Source organism: Lagopus leucura, unplaced genomic scaffold (genome assembly GCF_019238085.1).
Source record: "Lagopus leucura isolate 7727_CA_CO unplaced genomic scaffold, USGS_WTPT01 Super-Scaffold_739, whole genome shotgun sequence".
NCBI lineage: Eukaryota > Metazoa > Chordata > Aves > Galliformes > Phasianidae > Lagopus > Lagopus leucura.
Window position 1 is genome coordinate 2,751,683 of NW_024962255.1, and position 19,126 is coordinate 2,770,808.

Below are 19,126 nucleotides of genomic sequence, written 5' to 3' on the forward strand. Positions count from 1 at the left end.
TTAATTGGATTTTGGATTTGCGTGATGGCTCTTAACCAGTCTGGGGGAGGCTATTGGGTAATGAGATATGAAGTACAAAGTACTCATCCAGATATATAGAGCTCCATGGCTGTGCAGGTAGTTCTGTCTGGTGAGACCTAATGAATGGCAGAGCTTTTATTGGAAAACTAAAACAAGGGTGATTGGGAAAGATGGAATATTTAATCCACCTTTAACCATTTAAATGCATTTGCTCTAAGCTGAAATAGAAGAATGCACATATTTTCATAGTAAAGCTAACTCATGTAGGGGAAGTTTTGCTTGTTTCTTTTATTGCTTGTAAGAACCAAAGCCCTGTACCAGCAATGCTTTTTGAGCACTGGCTTCTAAAGCAGACCCACACAGAATTTTGAATCATTTTGGTCAGTATAAATAATTAAAAAAAAAATAAAATTAAGTGTGCATTTAAATGTGCATTTAAATCTGGATCAGAAATGAAAATCACTGTGTGTTGGACTAGTGCTATTAATAAGAAAGGCTTAATAGTTACATCTACTCTACCTTTTATACACACCTTCAACTGTGGATATAGATTGTGTTTGACAGAGCAGTGCAGAAGTGTAGTGGCTTACGTGAAACACTAAATCAATCCTGTCTGGATTGTCATCTCTGTGTGCAGTCATCCTTACGGGTTGATCCCTTCATTTCCAAAGGAAGGAAACTTGGCTTCAAACTCAGGGATGTTTCTGGAAATATGCCTTGATGGGTGGGTGTTTATTCACCTGGTGTGGGCTGTGGGAGGATCCATGCCTGAAGTAGTCATGACTTTCTAAAAGGAAGCTTTGTGTTCAAACTACATTTTTTTTTTCTTTTGGAATATTCCACTAGCAAAAATAAGAGATATTTAAAAAAATTTTTTTTTTAAAAAAAAAAAGAAGGAGAGGAAGATGAAACAAGGAGAAACAAATCTTTCCATGTCTGATTTATGGTCACACCAGAGTTCAGCCAATGCTTAACGAAGTGCTGTGAGCAATGAGATTGGCAGGTCGCATTCCTTGGAAGACCATGGGATTTTCTTTTGGATACAGACTCTTTCCATCCTTATTTGATATTTTCTTACCCTGTGTCTTATGCTAGATTTCTGTCCTGCAGAGGACTATACCCTAATTTACCTGAGCAGATAGAAAATGGCTTCCAAGATCCCAACATTGAAACAGACAAGAAGCTCTCAGCAAATCTACAAATAAATTCTGTAGGCTTTTACAACTATTGAAGCAATTTAGATGGCCAGGAATATGGAAGCACTAACACAGATAAGAGCTAAGGAATAAAGTCATCTAACATCACCAGCTAACTGGAAGTAGAGATTTAATGGTTTACTCAGTTGTTGGAAGGAAAGGAAATCACAGCTTGCCTTTGTTAAACCAATCTTTACTAGTAATGTCTCTCACATCCAGTGTGGGAAAATACATTGTTTAAATAAATGCTTCCATCTGTAAGCCACTTCATAGCTGTAACATCTCATATTATCACTAACTTAGGAGTCAATGAGCAAAATTTATAAGTGACTTGGTAAGGTGAGATACACTTTTGTTATGAAACCATGCAAGGCTCTGCTATAGATTACCAGTTGACTTGCTTAATGAGTGTCTCATATTTGAGCTCAGGCAACTCATCTGAAAAAAAAACAAAAATGTGTTAAGCTCATCAAGTTTCTAGGAAAGTCTTCTCCTCACCACTGTGACCAGCATGTGTGCAGGAGAACTTCTGGAATGGAGCAGCAAGAGCCTGCCAGGTTGTGAGGTGCTCCAGCAGCCTTGCAGAGAAGCAGCCACCGTGGAGCAGTGCAGTTTTCCCTCTGCCCCCAGGCCTGCTTGAAGTTATGGGATTGTCTGGCCTCTTCCCAGCTCTGGTTTTAAATAACTCGGAAGAGACCAGTCATAAAAAGAACATCCATCACATCTTCCTCTGACTGCAACAATATATGAATTCATAACTCAAATGTTGCTTTTTCTTTATAACATTACACATTTTCCCAGTGGTGCTCCATTTCCTAGCTCAGTTTGTGCAGTGTAATATCTGCTGTATGCATAGTTTATTCCCCTCAGGCTAGAAGTCATTTAATTATTTTGGTCTGTTCAGATCAATTTGAGTAAATCCCTTTAGGCCAACCTGCATTTTGTAAAAGAGCAGAGTAGAGCACGTTGGATTGGAGTCCCTAGATGCCAACATATTCCATGTTATTGGCCTTTTGAGAGAGTATAGCCGAGCACGCTGCTATTCAGCTATGAGAAGGATGCCATAGAGCATTTCCTGCATGACCTTGGGCAAGTCAGACAGTAAGTTTCCTCTGAGGCCCTCCAGAAGTATACAGCCATTTTGTTTAATGGCATTCCACAGCACAATGCGTTAGAGAATATCTTACTGTGATTTTAAAAATTAGAAACTCAGTCTGAGGAAGCCAAGAGTGCTTGACTGCTTGACTATTATCCGGCTTGTTTAATGCTGAGACGACTTGTTGATGCTAGTGCTAGCAGGCCTGAGCACAAGTATATGACAAAGGTAAGGGCTCAAGTTGCTCACCCCAGCTGTTATGCTTTCTCAAGCCTTACGTTGCACCAAGAAGAAGCTACTGGCAGCTGATGATTACTTCATAAATAGAAGTGCAGGGTGCACTTTCAATGTGCTCTTTCAGTGTGCAGTCATCTCCAGTAGGAGTTCATTAAATAATTCAGAAAATTACTCAGTTTTTGATGATCTTAATAGAAATAATAGAAATAGCTTTATTTGTTATATAGAACTGAAACCAATGTAAGTAAGTGAAGTTATCATTTGCAGCTCCAGTGATTTGCCTACAAACAATTCGCATTTTCACTAAGAATGGTGTATCATGAATAATATATTACATGAATTGCCCAGGACTGCCACCTTAGAGTAATGTGAATATTCTTTCTAGAATTAAAGCAATGGAATATGAAGTCAGTAAGTCAGGAACATGAAGAATTGCTTTAGTTGACTGTGGTCTATCTTTGACTTGAGCACAGAAATGCACCAAACCCACATAATTTGACTCAGCATAGAATCACAGAATGGCCTGGGTTGAAAAGGGCCACAACGACCATCTGGTTCCAATCCCCTGCTATGTGCAGGGTCACCAACCAGCAGACCAGGCTGCCCAGAGCCACATCCAGCCTGGCCTTGAATGCTTTCAGGGATGGGGCATCCACAACCACCTTGTGCAACCTGTTCCAGTGCCTCACCACCATCAGAGTGAAAAACTTCCTTCTTTACATCCAACCTAAACCTCCCCTGTCTCAGTTTAAAACCATTCCTCCTTGTCCTATCACTGTTCACCCTCACCAACAGTCAACAATGCTGCTCACATTTCCTGTATTCCACAGTGTTGTCTCACTGTGGCTACTCTACCTCCACACACAACATGCAGATATCAGGCATGCGGGAGTTGATGGGCACCCCAAAATAATTTTGAACATCGTGGAAAATCTGATCTACAAGGCAGAGTGCCCACATGCCCACATGAAGGACTGGGAGTTCAGTTACGCAGAGCAGAATTTCACAAATCTCCTCCTCCTGCAAAGTTACAAACTTTACTGTATTTGTGATAGAATTAATTCAAATTAATTTATATTTTAATTTTTGGATATGCTTGGTGTTGTGCAGAGTAATAACTATTGATCAGTCTTTACCTTTTCCTCCTCTTTGGCTCACCACCTCAATTATTTCTAATTATCTTCTCTAATTGTTAAATTAAACACACAAGACTGCAATAGTCAGTGAAGACCCCTCTGTCTTCCATTATTTGTAGGCTTTCTGTAAGAAAAACCAGGCTAGCTAAATCCTTAGGCTGGAATCAATCTTTACATTACTTGCCACAGAGTAGAACTCTAATTGCAGTAAAGGATCCATCTAGATGGTTAAGTCTTTACTTTTAACAGCCTTTTTATTTTTTAGTGCAGCAGAAGTGCAATCTGCTCGGAGAGAAATCCATAAAATGAACTGGGTTATTCTTTTTAATACACAAAAGAAAGTTCCTACACAAGTATGGTCCTGCAGTCACTGAGAGCTCTGCTCGATCAAAAGCCTATGTCTGCTACTTACATTTATGAAATGGATTTCAAGTTACAGTAGTTCAAACAAGTTTTCCTTAGTTGTTGTGGATTATCTTGCCTGCAGTACAAGAAACATCAGGCAGTAGATTAAATACATTTTGCAGCACTTACTCATAGCTCATCAGTAGGCTAGTAACCTCCTAGCAGCACCTAGGTTAGTACATACCCTAGAGTAATGAGAGGATTCCTCTCACACCTACCCATGAGTATGAGGATTGCCCTGTTGGGCATTCATGTAAATTATCCTTCCCAGGTGAAGTGATGAGCAAGGAGCTCTGTGAATATAAAATTCCAGTGTAAATTGGCATAATCCACACGGGAAAAGCAAATTCCCATACTCCACATACTTACCTTCCTTGTTGCTTAGCTCTGTAGCTGTTATAAAGTGATCAGCTCTTTGCTTCTGTTGTGAACAGATGTCCTCTCTTCCTTTATTAAGGAATAATGTGTAAAAGGTCAGATGAATACCTGGAGTTGTTTGGTAGTGGTCTTACATTTACAATAGACTACACCAACTTCGATAGCCATTACCATTTGTTGGATGCTGTTCATAAACAGAACAAAAAGATATTATTTATCCAAAATATTTATAACAAGTCTGGTTCCAGTCTTTCCAACTCGTTCTGATTTCAGTCACTAGCAGAAAATAAGACAGAGAGGAGGAGAATTAACATGATCGGTCAACATTTTTCCCATGTTTTTCCCAGGGCAGAGCAACTGTCTTCTGCAAAATAATCAGAGCCAAACCTCACAAGTTCATAGTGGTTCCTAGCACAACAGTTGATTTGCTCAGGACAAAACAAGCAGGATGGCTGAGATAGGAGGTTGTTTTTATTATTGTTATTATTTACAGTATTCTTAAAGATATGGTTGCAAAGCTTTAGGAATTCTATGTGAAACATGGAGTGGATAATGTTGGAACTTCAGTGCCAAGATATCCTTCAGATCCTTGTTCAAGTCATAGTGTTCTCTCCTCTTCCCACATTATTAATCCTGTCCTCAGTGATTGTCCTTTTCTTTGGATGAAATCCCACTTTTTTCAGTGGAGAGAGAAATTAGCATCATTTTTGTTCCAAAGAATCACACACACGCACACAAAAAAATAGAACTATGTTCAGAAAAAGAAGCAAAGAATTACAGAAACACTATGGTTTATTTCATGCTAGATCTTTTAGACTGAATTTCCCAATTAGCTGAGCTCGCAGCTGTTTCTCTATCAATAGTCCTCCTAATGGTTTATTGATTGTTATTTTAAACTCATTCCAGGAAACATGAATTCACGAATTTCCTATTTAGAAGTGTTGTCATAAACACATGTGAGTTGAGACAATTTTATGTGTTGCCTTATTGCTTTTGTAAAGGATACAGTTGTGACAGGAAGATTATACGTGGCATCTGCCTCTAAGAGTCTGCCTTGAAGTTACCATGACTAGTGCTGCTCCTGTTCTCTGTAGATTGGCCTTGCTGTTGTCACACTGCAACTCATCCTGCATCCCTTCCTTGCTAGGTTTCAATTATTCTGAGGTCTTTTTCCATGTGGCACTTCTGGCATCAGTGATAATGGCAACAGGGTTAGAGGTGGCTTGAGTTATTCACCTAGGATGCTCCTTCTGCGCCTTCATGTTGATGCCTCGCCTGTTTTATATTTTAGACTGATGCAATAGGAAAGCGAGCGTGTAGAAAAAGATATCAAAAGGGTCAAAGAAGAATTGAAAACAATGGCATTGAAGTTACTGTTTTCAGAGGTTGTGTGACAGGATTGTCACTGTGGAGGAAAGAGAAGAAAAGGGACCTATCAATCACAGAATCACAGAATCACACAGAATCACAGAATTGTAGGAGTTCAAGTTCTACTTTACCTGAGTTTAGTTTGACTTAATGGCAGGGCAACAGTGAACTAGAAGTGACACAGTGAGCAAGCAAAGAAAATCAGAATGAAATCAGAGGGTGGTGAGGCACAGGAACAGGTTGCCCAAGGAGGCTGTGGATGCCCCATCCCTGAAGGCATTCAAGGCCAGGCTGGATGTGGCTCTGGGCAGCCTGGTCTGCTGGTTGGTGACCCTGCACATAGCAGGGGGTTGGAACCAGGTGATCATTGTGGTCCTTTTCAACCCAGGCCATTCTATGATTCTATGAAACAGTAACAAGATGTGTGATTAGAGGAAAGCAGCCAAAATGCTGCAGGGATGGATAATTTGGGAATAAGTTCACGAGAGAAGATTAGGAGAATACAAGAGGTGTGAAAAACAAAGGTGCTGGAACAAATGTTGCCCAGAAATGTCACAATAAGGGAAGCAAGCATCAGAAGTGGAGGAGGCAGCACCAGCATCAGATACCTGCTCCAGGGAATGGAGAAGTTGTTAATGGAGGCCTTAGGGAGACCAAGAGTACAAAACTATTTGCCCGGGAGCCAGCAGAGGATCAGCCTTTCTTCTTCTAACTTGGAAGACAACAGAGTTAGATTACTGAAAGGTTTTGAAATAATAGATGAGAACTTGAGTCCCAGAGTTTCTACAATGTCAGTTTTCTCACACGCATAGATAGGGAATGTAAAGTCCAGAGTTTCTATGTCAAACTGATCATTTTGCTTTCCCAAGTGCATTTTAGGACTTAGCTGGAAACGCCTTTGTCTGAGAATGCTGCCATGCCATCAGGAATGCTCCTAATTCCTTTTCCAGGTCACCTGCACCGTGGAGACCAGAGACAAGATCCACACAGCCCAGCTGCGGAACGCACTGCTGGAACGCTACCCCACAGCCACGTGGACAGAGCGATGACGAGCAGAGCACAGATGGGGCTGAGGCCCCAGGACAAGTATTTTGTGGAGCACTAATTTTGAGGCATTCAGAACAAATAGTACCTTTCGGGGCTGAACACTTAGCAAATAGCTTCAGGATATTTATTTCCTGCTCAAAATGTAGCACGTGTCCTTGGAAATGAAGTTTAACTCGGAACTTTAGCTTAGCTAAAGGCCATTTAATAGTTTCTGCTAGTGTTGGAATTCTCAGCTGGCTCACTGTTTTTTTAATAGAACCTAGAATCCTATGGCATCCAGTGAATAAACAGGAGAAAGCATTTTTCTTGATATTTGAATGTAGACCATTGGGTTTTTGGATACTGATGCCACTATTAAAGCAATGTAGCTCCTTCTGCTGGGTTCTCCTATATCACTAGTACCATCTTTTCTATTTCCAAGCCAGAAGCTGAATCTGCTTCAGGGAGGACATAAGTGTGTGGGAGTGTGAATGTATTTAAGTTTGCATAAGAGCTCTGCTATCATGAAAAAATACTGTGCTAATAAAATGCAATATAAAGAAACTCTTGAAAGATAAAAGCCAATATTGTACTTTTTCCTTATTTATAAGGTTTCAGAACATGTTGCAAAAGTTTTAAAAAATGAAAACAGAAAAAATTCTGAATATAATTAGACCACATGTGCAGAAAACAAGTTCTCACCCCTGCTTTTGGAGTGTAAAAGCTAGCCATAAGATGGGAACGAGGAGTCTCTCCACCCTTTTGAGTTTTCTAATTAGAATCCCACTTATCCCTTTATTCTGCCTAAAGCAGACTTGACCCTTCTCACCTGACAGATTAAGTGCAACGTTAAGAGTGAAATATATTTAAAGACCACACATTACTAAGGAAAGGCAGCTTAGGGAGCGAAGGAAGCCCAAGTCTTAGGCAAGTGGCTAATGCAATTAAGAAAGAACACATTGACCTAAATACTGTTTTCATTGCTGGAGATGAAGACCTACTGATACGGTAACATAACGGGATGGCAAGAGATGTAAGAGAAATTCATTGGAATGCCTTTCTCCAAGTGTGTGTACAACGGCCACCTTTCTGCTCGTGTCTAAGGAATTACAAATTATTTGTCCTTCTTTATTGTGGCTCATAAAGGAGTGGAAATGGGGCAGAGGCTGATGGATAAATAAAAGAAGTTCACTGCTTTGGTGTGTTTTTGGAAGGACCACGTTGACTTGTACATGTAACTAAGGAATTATTGATACTCCATTATGGTCCTTTTCAGCCCAGGCCATTCTATGATTCTGTTTTCTTTGAGTTCTTGTTTGGCCACCAGAACGTGTTCTGTAAATTACAGCCTGTGAGAGGGACACTACTCCTTGTTTCCAATCACAAGAATTTAAGAAATTTGTATAGAAACACACGATGACAGAATATATATTGCATACCGTTGTTATCACTGAAGCAGATGATGGATCGCTTCACCAAAGAGCAGACTTGGGGAGGTAAAAACACTAGAAATGAGGGTCAAATTACCCTTTCATCTCCTTTGGGAAACCTCTCAGAAAATTATGAGGGTGTTTTAGGTATCTATACGAGAACAAATTCAGACTTTATAACCAAAGGTCTCAACAGTGGCTGACAGCTTTTGCTGTCTGAATTCTTGGTTTGTTTTTTTTTTTTTTTTTTTACTTTTCTAGAAACTCAGAATATTAGTGATTTCATTTTTAATCAGAGATAACTGCATTTAGATAATATTCACTTAATGGGATGAGTGAGGTAAGAGATTCAACAACAAAAACTGAGAATTGCTGCATGTTCTCAAAACTCTGCTTTGGAAAAAAAAATTGAAAGCATTATCTGTAAGTTATTTGATATGTCACATATGACATACACAGTTTGTTTGTTTGTTTTAGTATTAGGTATCACCATAAATTGTAACATATTCTTCAGTATAAATCTCCTTAAAATAATGATACCATTCTGTACTGCTATTATGCAGGTCCATCTGGTTTCTTAGGTGAATCAGGTTTTAGAGGTATTCTCATAAATACTGCAAACTTAACTAAAGCAGGCCTTCTGTTGTAGAACGTAGCAAATTCTACTAGACAGAATGCATGTTCGTATTTCCAATGGAGGGGAATGCCTTGACCTGGTTAATTCTGTTGGAGCTAAGCTGCTTAATGCTGCGAGCAGCTCTGTGATGCAGGATTTGTTCCGGCCACAGCAGAACTTCTTCCAAGAACTGAAGCAAACAAGGTTTATCTTCTCTTGGAAATCTCTCTTCTCACATGGATTCCTACTTTCCTAAGCCAAGGCATCTTAGCTCTGCATCAACATGTAAAACTTTGCCAGTAATGTTCACAGAGCATCAGGAACCATTATCCCATGCATCCTCACAAGCTGTCCCTTGCATTCAACCTACTTTTGGAAGATCTGGGGACACGTTCCACCTTCTCATTCCAAAATGCAGTAAGTGTATTTGACATGCTGCATCAAACTTTTGCTAGATCCAAAGGTAAGCATGTGCTTTAGTGATCAGAAAACAAAACATAAAGCTCCTGGAGGCTCCTGGATTGGGCTTAAATTACTGTCAGTCATTTGTTTGATGGCCTTGGATTCTTCAGTCACCTTCTTTGCCATGAGTTTAACTGTAAATGAGTTGCCATGTATGGGATATTGAAGTTTGCAGGATTTATTCTACTACTGACCTTATCTTTCATATGCTCCTAACTTTTTTATACCAGTGGAGGGCAAATTCTGCTGAATATCACACATTCCTGGGCTGATGCATTTCTCTTCAGTCAGATGACGGCACTAAAAAATGTTGCCAGTGATTGGAAGCATCCTAACAAAATATGAATGTTTTGAAGTAATTCAGTATTGTGCATAAATAATAAGATCCCTAAGCCCAACTCATCCATGTCTCTTTAAAAAAGACCTGAGGGCAGGGCAGAGGTGAATCAAGCACACCTGAGTGCATCCACAGAAAGGATATGAGGGGCTTGCCCTGCCCATAAGAGGAAAAAGAGAGTTCTGGTGGTGTGTGTTTTCTTTTTTCTTTTTCTTTGTTTGTTTGTTGGCTACTGTGAACATTTTAAATCTTTTGAGCTCCTGGAAGTTGTGGAGGTGAGTGTTAGTTTTCCTGTTCTGTTTTTCTTATGATGTCTGGTCCTTACGATGCCTGGAGTGTCTTTAAGGAGATTTTAACCTGTGTTGTTTTCCGAGTCAGTAAGTTGATGTCTCTGCCTATTTCCTCAAGAGGCAGCTAAGAGTTTTTTCTTGAAGAGAAGTCTGTAAGAACTCCGATAAAAGATGCAGCCGTATTTCTTTCCCCTCTCCCTTCCTTGCCTGCAGTCATTCACATGCTGCAATTATGTTTGGTGTTGTAGGGGACCTGCCAGGCTGATGGCCAACACTGAAGGAAATGCTGAGGGCTTTTTTTTTCACCCCTTTATTAAAACACACCATGATGGTCTCTTGATTAGTTCATACAGACACCGGTCTGAACAAACACCCTACTGACAAGATGAACTGAATGTGTGGGCTTACGGCATGTGCCAAAGTATTTTGCTGAGTTACTTACGCACAAAGAAAAACCTGATGTTTGCAACAGTAGTGTAATCAAGAAGCGTGAATGGATGTTCCCTTCTCATTATTTACATATGAGGTATACAGAAGGAATGTATAATTTGATTTCTCTTTCATGAAAACATCTCTGTATTAGTTCTTTCTTTTAGAATCTTGAAAGTATGAAAGCCTTAAAATCAGTAAGTTAATGCTTTCTAGAACAGTGCACCTTTAAAATCTTCTGTATGTCTGTTGTCTGCCACCCCTTCCTCTCCAGAGCACACCACAGTGCCCACAGGCAGCAGATGGCAACACTTTGAAGACCCTGATCATAGCAGACAAACTTCCTGCGGACTCTACAACAGGTTGCTTCCCCAGTTGCAACAGGGCTACGTTGCCATTTGGGAAACCAGCTATCCATTCCTAGGCAAATTAAATATGTTTAACGACCAACCACTTAGTGATTTACAAAGTTCCCTCCCATTGTCTTTAGAAGAATCTAGGTTAAAGAGAAGCAAACCGAGACAGCATGATATGATTCTGAGGCTTCTTTTCATAACTTCCTTGCAAAAATGACCTATGACCCCAAAGACTTGAGAAAAAGTTCTTGTAAACAAATAGGAAGCATCTCATTGTCTTCTATTTGGATTTAAGAAAGTTTCTGAGCTGGTCCCCTGTGCTCATGTTGCAGTTCCTGACCTAGACTCATCAACAGAATGAGATTCTGAGCAGTGATTTCTTAAGTATACTGACCTAGAGGTGACTCTGTTTCAACAAGTATATTGCACTCGTGTCCACCCGCTTCCATGAATGATGCTTTGAAGACGAAAAAAGAATCTGGGCAGTTTCTTGGAATTGCATTCTGAGCTTAAGTTACTAAGCAAACCCAGCGTAAGACCATTGTTAGAAGTGATGGTAGTTACTATTTGTATGTATGTTTTTTTTTTTTAACATGCAAGTAAAATAAATAACTCATTTTAGCAAATGCCTACAAAGCAGGTACTTCTATTTCTTTCTTTATTCATATTACTAGAATAAATATACATATCTTCACACACTGGTTTTCATAGGGGGATTTTTTTCCTTATGGTTTCAATTTGAAATGGATGGTTCAACTCCATTTATTTCTATTCAGCAGTATTATCTGTCTGCTTGGCAGAAATAGCCATCCTGAAAACCTTTCATAATGTTAGCTTAGCTTTCTTGGTGGTTTACCCTTTTATTTTTAGTGATGCTCTTTAACTGTAAAAGCCTTTCTGTAAGCTTCATATGGTTTTCCTTTTGGTAGGAAGTAACACTTTTTGAGACTCTACAGCAAAGCACTAACATCTGCAAGTCTGGAGGGCTGGATGTGTTGACTGCAGATGTGGCAGTCTGAACTCTGTGCTGCTGTTAAGAAAATAAGGATAGATTTCATAGCTTTCTTTGCTTTCCCCACTTTTTTTTTTTTTTTTTTTTTTAATAGAGAGTATTTTGATTGCAGTGGAAAAAACTATTCTAGATGATCAAGAGTGATACTTCATCAGGATAGCCTGGAGAAATGCTTCTCTCTGGTCATCAGCTGATGCTGTTGTTTTGCTAAAAATTTGTTCCAGCTTGGAAATAGCTTGCAATTAAGGCAGCTGTCTATTGACTGCCTATTTTATAGCTTGTCTTGCACTGAGAAACGTTTTCCTGCTCTAACTCTAAAAGGAAGCTCTTCTAATCGAGTGGAGTCCAAAGTAGGCTGCTAACTGCTCAAAGAAGTGATTGCTTGAAATTCCTGAACCCACCTGAAAGGATCTGACAGCTGGCAACACAAGTGCTTGCTCTGCAGGTTGCAGCTGGCAGGGCAAGGTAACAGACTAGTCCTGACTTGGTAGCTTTACTTTAGATGGAAAGTGAATAGTGGGAAACAAAGACAAACCAGTTAAGAAAAAGCTGATGCTGTGTGTTCCAAGTATTTATAGTAGTGTAAAGATAATGACTAGTTAAATGAAATTTACTTAATACATCTATTTCCAGGATAAAATAAAAAGAAAATCTACTTTTTTTTTTTTTTTTAATCTTTATTAAAGGATCACAGTAAGATACAGAGTTACACAGGGAAACCTAGCCCAGGTTCTTAATATTCCTGTGGTTTTCTAACCACTAAACGTACTTTCTACTTTCCTAAAAACTGTTAGTGGTATCAGTTGGGCATTGATCAAAAAAAAAAAAAAAAAAAAAAAAGAGAAAAAAAAGCCACTCCACCATTTAAAGCTCTTCATTTCTCTATGCTCTTAGTTCTAGCTAAAAAGCAAAAACCTCAAGTACCTGTACTTAGTAAGACTTCTGTATCAGACATCTTATAGCACAGCATAGTCCATACATGCTACACTAGGTAAATGCTTGCTCATTACTGACTCAAGAAGCTTTTCTTTTGAGCAAAGCCTGTGTTCTCTTGTTTTTACTAGAACAGTAGCATCATGGGTGATGTGGTAAAAACCTCTCCCCAAATGACAAATATTTTAAATAGTAATTGTTTCTGAAAGTGGTTTAAATAAGAGAGAAGTTAATTCTGGTTAAATACTGAGAGATGTAAAACAGATTATCAGATTAAAAGGATCAATTAGACATAAAGAAAATACTCTGAGGGATGCTTAACGTGGTCTACAAACCAAACATTTCAGAAACTGAACATCTGGCAGATGGGATGAGTGCTGACTTGTTATGCTTTTCATGTGACAGCCTACAAGACTTCGCTTTTGGAATGTTGTGCTTTTATTCTTGGATAATAAATTAGTTCTCAAAAAAGCTACAGGATTCTCTCTATGCTCTATAGCATATACTGTGCTAACTCAGAGATGAAAATCTACATTTGAAAGATGAGGTCGTGCTGCATGAAACTTAAGGCACCTGTATTAAACCAAGTTTAAGTTCTTTATGTATTGCAGCTCATCGCTGCACCTCAACCTGAACTCAGTCTTTTAAAGGACTTGGTCTTTTTAATGTGCCTGCAGCAATAAAGAAGTCTGTCCTTTGTTAAAGAAAGTAAGTTGACAAAACAAATAACACAGACTAGGCTCTAACAAACATAGAAAAAGCTAGTAAAAAGTCCTGTAGAAAAACTGTAGAAACAACTTAGATCCTGCCACAAAACAGGTGCAAGTTGCTTTGTGGCCATAAATAACAATTTCTGTTGTAGAAGAAAAATTCTTCCCGTGGAAAGGTCACCTATGAACCACTACTAAGTACTGTCAGGTCCTTTTCTCACCAATGACAACTGGAGTATACAGTCTATCTCAAACAATGCAAGGCTGCAACCTTTGGCTCTTGCGTAACAGAATGAAACTTAGGCAGTGCCAAGACTGACAGGCTGAATTTCTACCAAACCATCCACAGTGCCTTTTGAATTATAGCTGAGTTTCTTCTTTAGCAAGAGAGTGTTACTTTGGTAGAAGGGCACTGCATCATGTAGTAGGAATGTAACTTAGCTAATTACAGCTTCTAAACATGTGAGGTTGTTTTCTGAAAAATAAGGATGAAGTATGTGAGAGGAGACTTCTGTCACAGGCTTCTAGTAGTATTTCTTGACTGGAGGCTTGTAAGACACCAGGAGACCGAAGGAAGCATACCCAAATAGAAGTGTCTGAATGAACCAGTGGAACTGAACTGCTGGGTCAGTGATGCCTTTAGATCTGTAACATTAACAAAAGCATAAGATGTATCAAAAAGCTTAGTCTCGCAGACTACACTGTGATAATTAAAAAGGTATTTCTACCTAGCCTTGATACTTAAGACTTGATTAGAACATTTAATCTCAGACTTGTTTCCAACTGAAACTTATTTCCTACGAGACAGCACTAGTTCTTAGGATTTTAGTGGATTATAAACTGTCAACAGAAACCTACAGAGGCTTTGTGCATACAACTTCCTCAGTAATACATAACCTGCAACTTCAGTCTGTGCTGTTTCAAGTGACAAGCTTACATAATTCAAGGATCAATAAGTAAGACAAGCTTAAAACAAATCTACCTTTGCTCTTCACCACAAGTCTGTGAGTACCTTCTTGCTGACTACAGACTCTGCAGGTAGTCTGTACACTAGCAAGGCAAAGTGGCTTGACAATTGCTCAGGTGTGACTGTGCAGTACAGGATGGCAAAGCACTGCTGCCTGAATTTGTGGCTAGAAAAAGAAAGCAGAGGGGGCTCAAGATGCTTGACCTGATTTAAGCCAATTAGTTTTAAATCAGCATATGCAAATCTTTTGTTTGTTACAGAAAGAGGTCTAGTAATGCTATAAAGAACTGGTCTGCAAGCTGACATGCTCCACTACATACACTAGGGATGTGAAGCAATAGTAACTTCAGCCCACAGTACCAATACTGTCACACTTTTTACCTCCCAAAAAATGAATCACATTCATCTTAGTAAAGATAATTGTCTTGCTCAGGAATGTCACACCACCTCTTGCATTTTAGTATTGTTGGGAAATACTTTGAGAGAAGCAAAAACATGAAAGCTGAAACAACTGTTATCATGTTTCTAGAGAATTATGTCAAGCATAAGCATACTTAAACTTGCTAATTTTAGAAGGGAGCTCCCTCTACTGACTTTTGCTGCAAGCATTCATCTGTTGTGTCTACACAGAGAAAATGAATGTGTAGTTAGTACTGATTAACACAACACTTGTTGGTTGTTTTTTTTTTTTTTTTGTTCTTAGATTTCTTCTTACCAGCTGTGGGAAAACTTTTATAATCCCAAATGTAGTGTTTCCAAATGAGTCCAGACACTGAAAAACTAGGTTTCAAGAACTTTACCTTTTTATATATAAAGCAAACTTACTTGAAGAGACTGTATGAAGAAACACAGAGCAAAACTCAGTGAAAGCACCACTAATAATTAATTAATTTATACCTCCTTTCTCTCCAGTTCTTCCTCATGTCTCCTTTGTGATGTTCATGTGTAGATGTTACTACCTCTTTCATCATTAAACAGTGTTTAGTGCTAATAGGAAAGTACTATTTAGTTACGTACAGAAGTCTGCCTCAACAGAAGATAGGCACACAATCCATGCTTTCTTATGGCCTTTAACATTGACCTGCAGAAACTTAATTATTTGTTTGCAATGCATCCACTTGGTATGCTCAATAGTAATGAAATTGCCTCACTTTTAACATAACCTTAAGCCAATATATGTAAAAGCTTTCAGCAGAACCGGAGTTAAAGGTTTAATTGAAAGTTAAAGCTTACAACTGGAGTTCAGTAAATAGTTAATCATTAGATATCCTTCTGAAGGCAGAAAATATGGTTGAGAGCCACTTGAAATAGCTATCAATGGAACAAAATTGCTTTGCTTCCAAGAGATGTTATCTGAGAAGCTAGAGACAGATAGGGCCTTAATTAAAGTAAGTTGAAAAAGTAATTCTCACAATGGCAAATTAATCTGACATCTCTGTGGAGTGGGAAGAATCAATGCAAAATAGGAGCATTTCTAATTCTTCTGAATTAGAAACAACATTAAAAGGAATAGAAGAACTCCCAAATGATTTGTTATCCTAACTTAAGACTTGGTTGGCATTAGAATCTGATTAGTGAGTATTCTATTTCACAGACCTGCATATATAACTAGATCTTAAGTAATCCTGAATGGAGATATCCAAGTCTATTTTCACAATACAGATGCAATCTATTTCAACAGGAGGCAGAATTCCGATGAGGTAAGACCTGATTAAACACCTACCTATTTTTCCCCCTGCTATCTGAGGTGCTGTTACCCAGCACCTGAACCAACAATGAATAAGAACCTACCTATTACACAAAGAGTAATTGTCAAAAAACAAACAAACAATTGTACAGAACATTGTGTTTGGTTGCAACCAGATGAGCTTTGGCAGACCTTGCCGCCAGTTTCCCAAGCTGCCATCTCCTAATTTTTGCTATCCAGTACAGCAGTAACCTCCTGTGGATGACAGCAAAGGAACACTCCAGCATGAACTTGACCAGCACCCTCAGAACTAATATTACTCCCGACAACCACCAAAATCAGTTTGTAACTTAAGTGTCACTTGTACCAGAAATCCTTTCCAGAGAATCTGAGATAAGAAGTAGGGGGGAGATAACTTACTGGCATAATTTTATACCATACAAGGCTTCTACTATGTGAATCAACCAGGATACGTAGAACCTAATAAAAAGAAAATACGTTTTATTTTTGTTTTACATCAGAGTGAAGACTGTTCTAAGATCTATTATGCAAAGGGTGTCAAACTGTAAGCACAGCAATGTCACTACACCTTAAGCTAGAAAGGAAGGCACTGCTTATCTTAGATGTGGGAAAAAAAGCACTGTCTTAGAAGAACCTAGAGCCCAGAAAGCTAGAAAGTATAATGGAAACTCATACAATACACCTGAACTTGCCATTTTGAGTACCCACTGCACGTTTCCACAAGTTTCAGTACTTGGTTAAGCTGACTGAACGCAGTGGTTTAATTAAACGTGCAAAACCTATTCTTTTACCTACAGAAGTAATTTTAGTGATCCTGTAGCATTAGGGAAGTTTTTAAGGGTATAGTTCTATGCGTATAGGTATAGTTCAACTGTGTGTACAGATAGAGAATATAGAACGTGAGAATTATTTAAACTTGTCTTGAAAGTTTTCATAAAAAGGACATCCAATTAGGATCAGTTCAGTACCTTGCTAAAGCACAGGAAGCTTTAAGCAAAGACTACATAAAATACAGTGAAATAAATAAGGCAGGCTGAGGATTCCCGTAAGTAGACAGCATAGAAAAGTGCTGGGCTACAGAGAAATGTTTTCCAGTTCTTAAGATCAAAGGATTAGACTACTTGAGCAACAAATTGGCAAAATAACAGCAAGCGTAAGTTTAAATAGGGACCAGTAACTGTCTCTGAAAGTATTATCTGTATGCTTTCCTTTCTCAGGATACCAGCAGAGATGCCAAATTATAAGCTGAGTTCTCATCCTTCCAGCCTGGCCTCAGCCTGCCTCATCTCCTGCAGAACTTCTTGTCCCGCACCTCGCTGCGGCGAGCCCGGCAGCAGAGCTCCAAGTGTACTTAACAGCTAGGTTACGGAACAGCTCGTTAACAAGGACAGCCAGAGAGGAGCAGGCAGCCAGATGGCACTCACCCATAGCACACCCACTTGTGGTAGTTGTCTGCTAAATAACGAAGGAAGTTACCAAACAGTCCCAAATAGCTGTAAGGGATGGTTGAAGGTGACAGCGATACCCACTGCGGAGACAAAAACAGTATTACTAACGTTAAGGTCCTCGAGGGCCGCTGTCTCGCCTGCCCCCCGCGCCACGGCTGCATCTCCGACAGCAGTCAGACCCACGCGGGTCGACGATGGCTGGGATGGCCGCCCCCCTCCCGTCACCTCAATCCCAATCGCAGCGTTCGCGAACCCGCCGCCCTTACGCCCAGCAGGATCATGCCGAAGATGATGCCGATCATCCAGATGAGCCGCGAGCGCTGGAAGTGGCAGCTGCCATCGCGCACCCGCTCCGCACCCGTCATCCTGCCGTCCAGCGCCAGGCCGCTAGCCGCCGCCGCAGGTAAACAGTGCAGCGAGGGGGCGGAGCGACCACGGCCCGCGTCATTTCCTGCAGCCCAGCCTCTTCGCGCCGGCCGCTGAGCACGCGGCGCCCCCTGGCGGCGAGACCGGGCTGCTGCGGGTCGTGGTGCCGGGGGGAAGCAGCGCAGCGGGCGGCGCGGGCAGGTGCCGGCACCTCTGAGACACGGCCCAGGTGAGCGGGATGGACCTCGGCTCACTTCCAGTGTGCCCGCGGTTTCCAGTGGCCTGGTCTGGTAGTTGGCGACCCTGCACGTAGCAGGAGGGTTGAAACTAGGTGATCGTTGTGGTCCTTTTCAACCCAAGCCATGTTATGATAAAGCATGCTGGGATCTATGCTGTATATTAAATCAAGTGTTTTAACAACTCCTGCCTGGCTTTTTACACACCGTTTCCTCTTTATTTTGGAGACAGATTTTGAAGGCAAAAGACAGATTATCTCATAAGTCTTTATCACTGTTTCGTAGCATTTGCTAGAATGTGCCAGACGGCTAACTCTAGGGCAGCTGGCTTTTGCAGTCTGACTGAAAGTTTCATTCTATCATATTTTGGTCAAAGATTTCTATGTATGCTTTCGTATTTAACTACTGTCCCAGTGCTGGAAGTGTTAATTGTCAGTGAATTACCTTTACTGGCAAGCATAGACTCACAGAATGACCTGGGTTGAAAAGGACCACAATGATCATCTGGTTTCAAACCCCTGCTATGTGCAGGATCGCCAACCAGCAGACCAGGCTGCCCAGAGCCACATCCAGCCTGGCCTTGAATGCCTCCAGGGATGGGGCATCCTTGGGCAACCTGTTCCAGTGCATCACCACCCTCTGGGTGAGAAACTTCCTCCTAATATCAAACCTAAACCTCCCCTGTCTGGTTTAAAACCACTCCCTTGTCTTATCACTATCCACATTCATAAACATCCATTCCCCCTCCTGTTTATATGCCCCCCTCAAGTACTGATGATCTGAATTAGGAAGTGTGGCTGAAAACAGCACTATGTGAAGTGAGGAAAAATGATGAACCAACTCACTTTGCCAAGGTCAGAGGAAACAAAGTTGTTTCTGCCTGTTTTGCTTCACCAGCCCTGACTTTTGAGATTGCTAGTGCTTCCTCTAACCCATGTTACACAGTGATGGAATGAGATCTGG

General features: G+C 40.3%; 2 protein-coding genes across 5 annotated transcripts in view; one reads left to right on the plus strand and one right to left on the minus strand.

Moving 5' to 3' along the window:
- Positions 1 to 7,443, plus strand: part of LOC122175279 (L-threonine ammonia-lyase-like) — a 28,082-nt gene extending 20,639 nt beyond the window's left edge. For all 4 annotated transcript variants that reach the window (XM_042862814.1, XM_042862816.1, XM_042862815.1 and 1 more), the window contains one exon: positions 6,788 to 7,443. In XM_042862814.1, coding sequence (XP_042718748.1) covers positions 6,788 to 6,886 — 99 coding nt within the window. In that variant the 3' untranslated portion in view covers positions 6,887 to 7,443. The remainder of the gene's footprint in view (positions 1 to 6,787) is intronic.
- Positions 7,444 to 12,611: 5,168 nt separating this feature from the next.
- TMEM254 (transmembrane protein 254) lies at positions 12,612 to 17,978 on the minus strand. Its single transcript, XM_042863367.1, has 4 exons — positions 17,828 to 17,978; positions 17,538 to 17,641; positions 16,513 to 16,572; positions 12,612 to 14,083 (listed from the first exon to the last, which is right to left on the minus strand). The coding sequence occupies exons 1-4, from the start codon at positions 17,924 to 17,926 to the stop codon at positions 13,963 to 13,965; spliced, it is 384 nt and encodes a 127-aa protein (XP_042719301.1). The 5' UTR covers positions 17,927 to 17,978; the 3' UTR covers positions 12,612 to 13,962.
- Between the last annotated feature and the right edge of the window lie 1,148 nt (positions 17,979 to 19,126).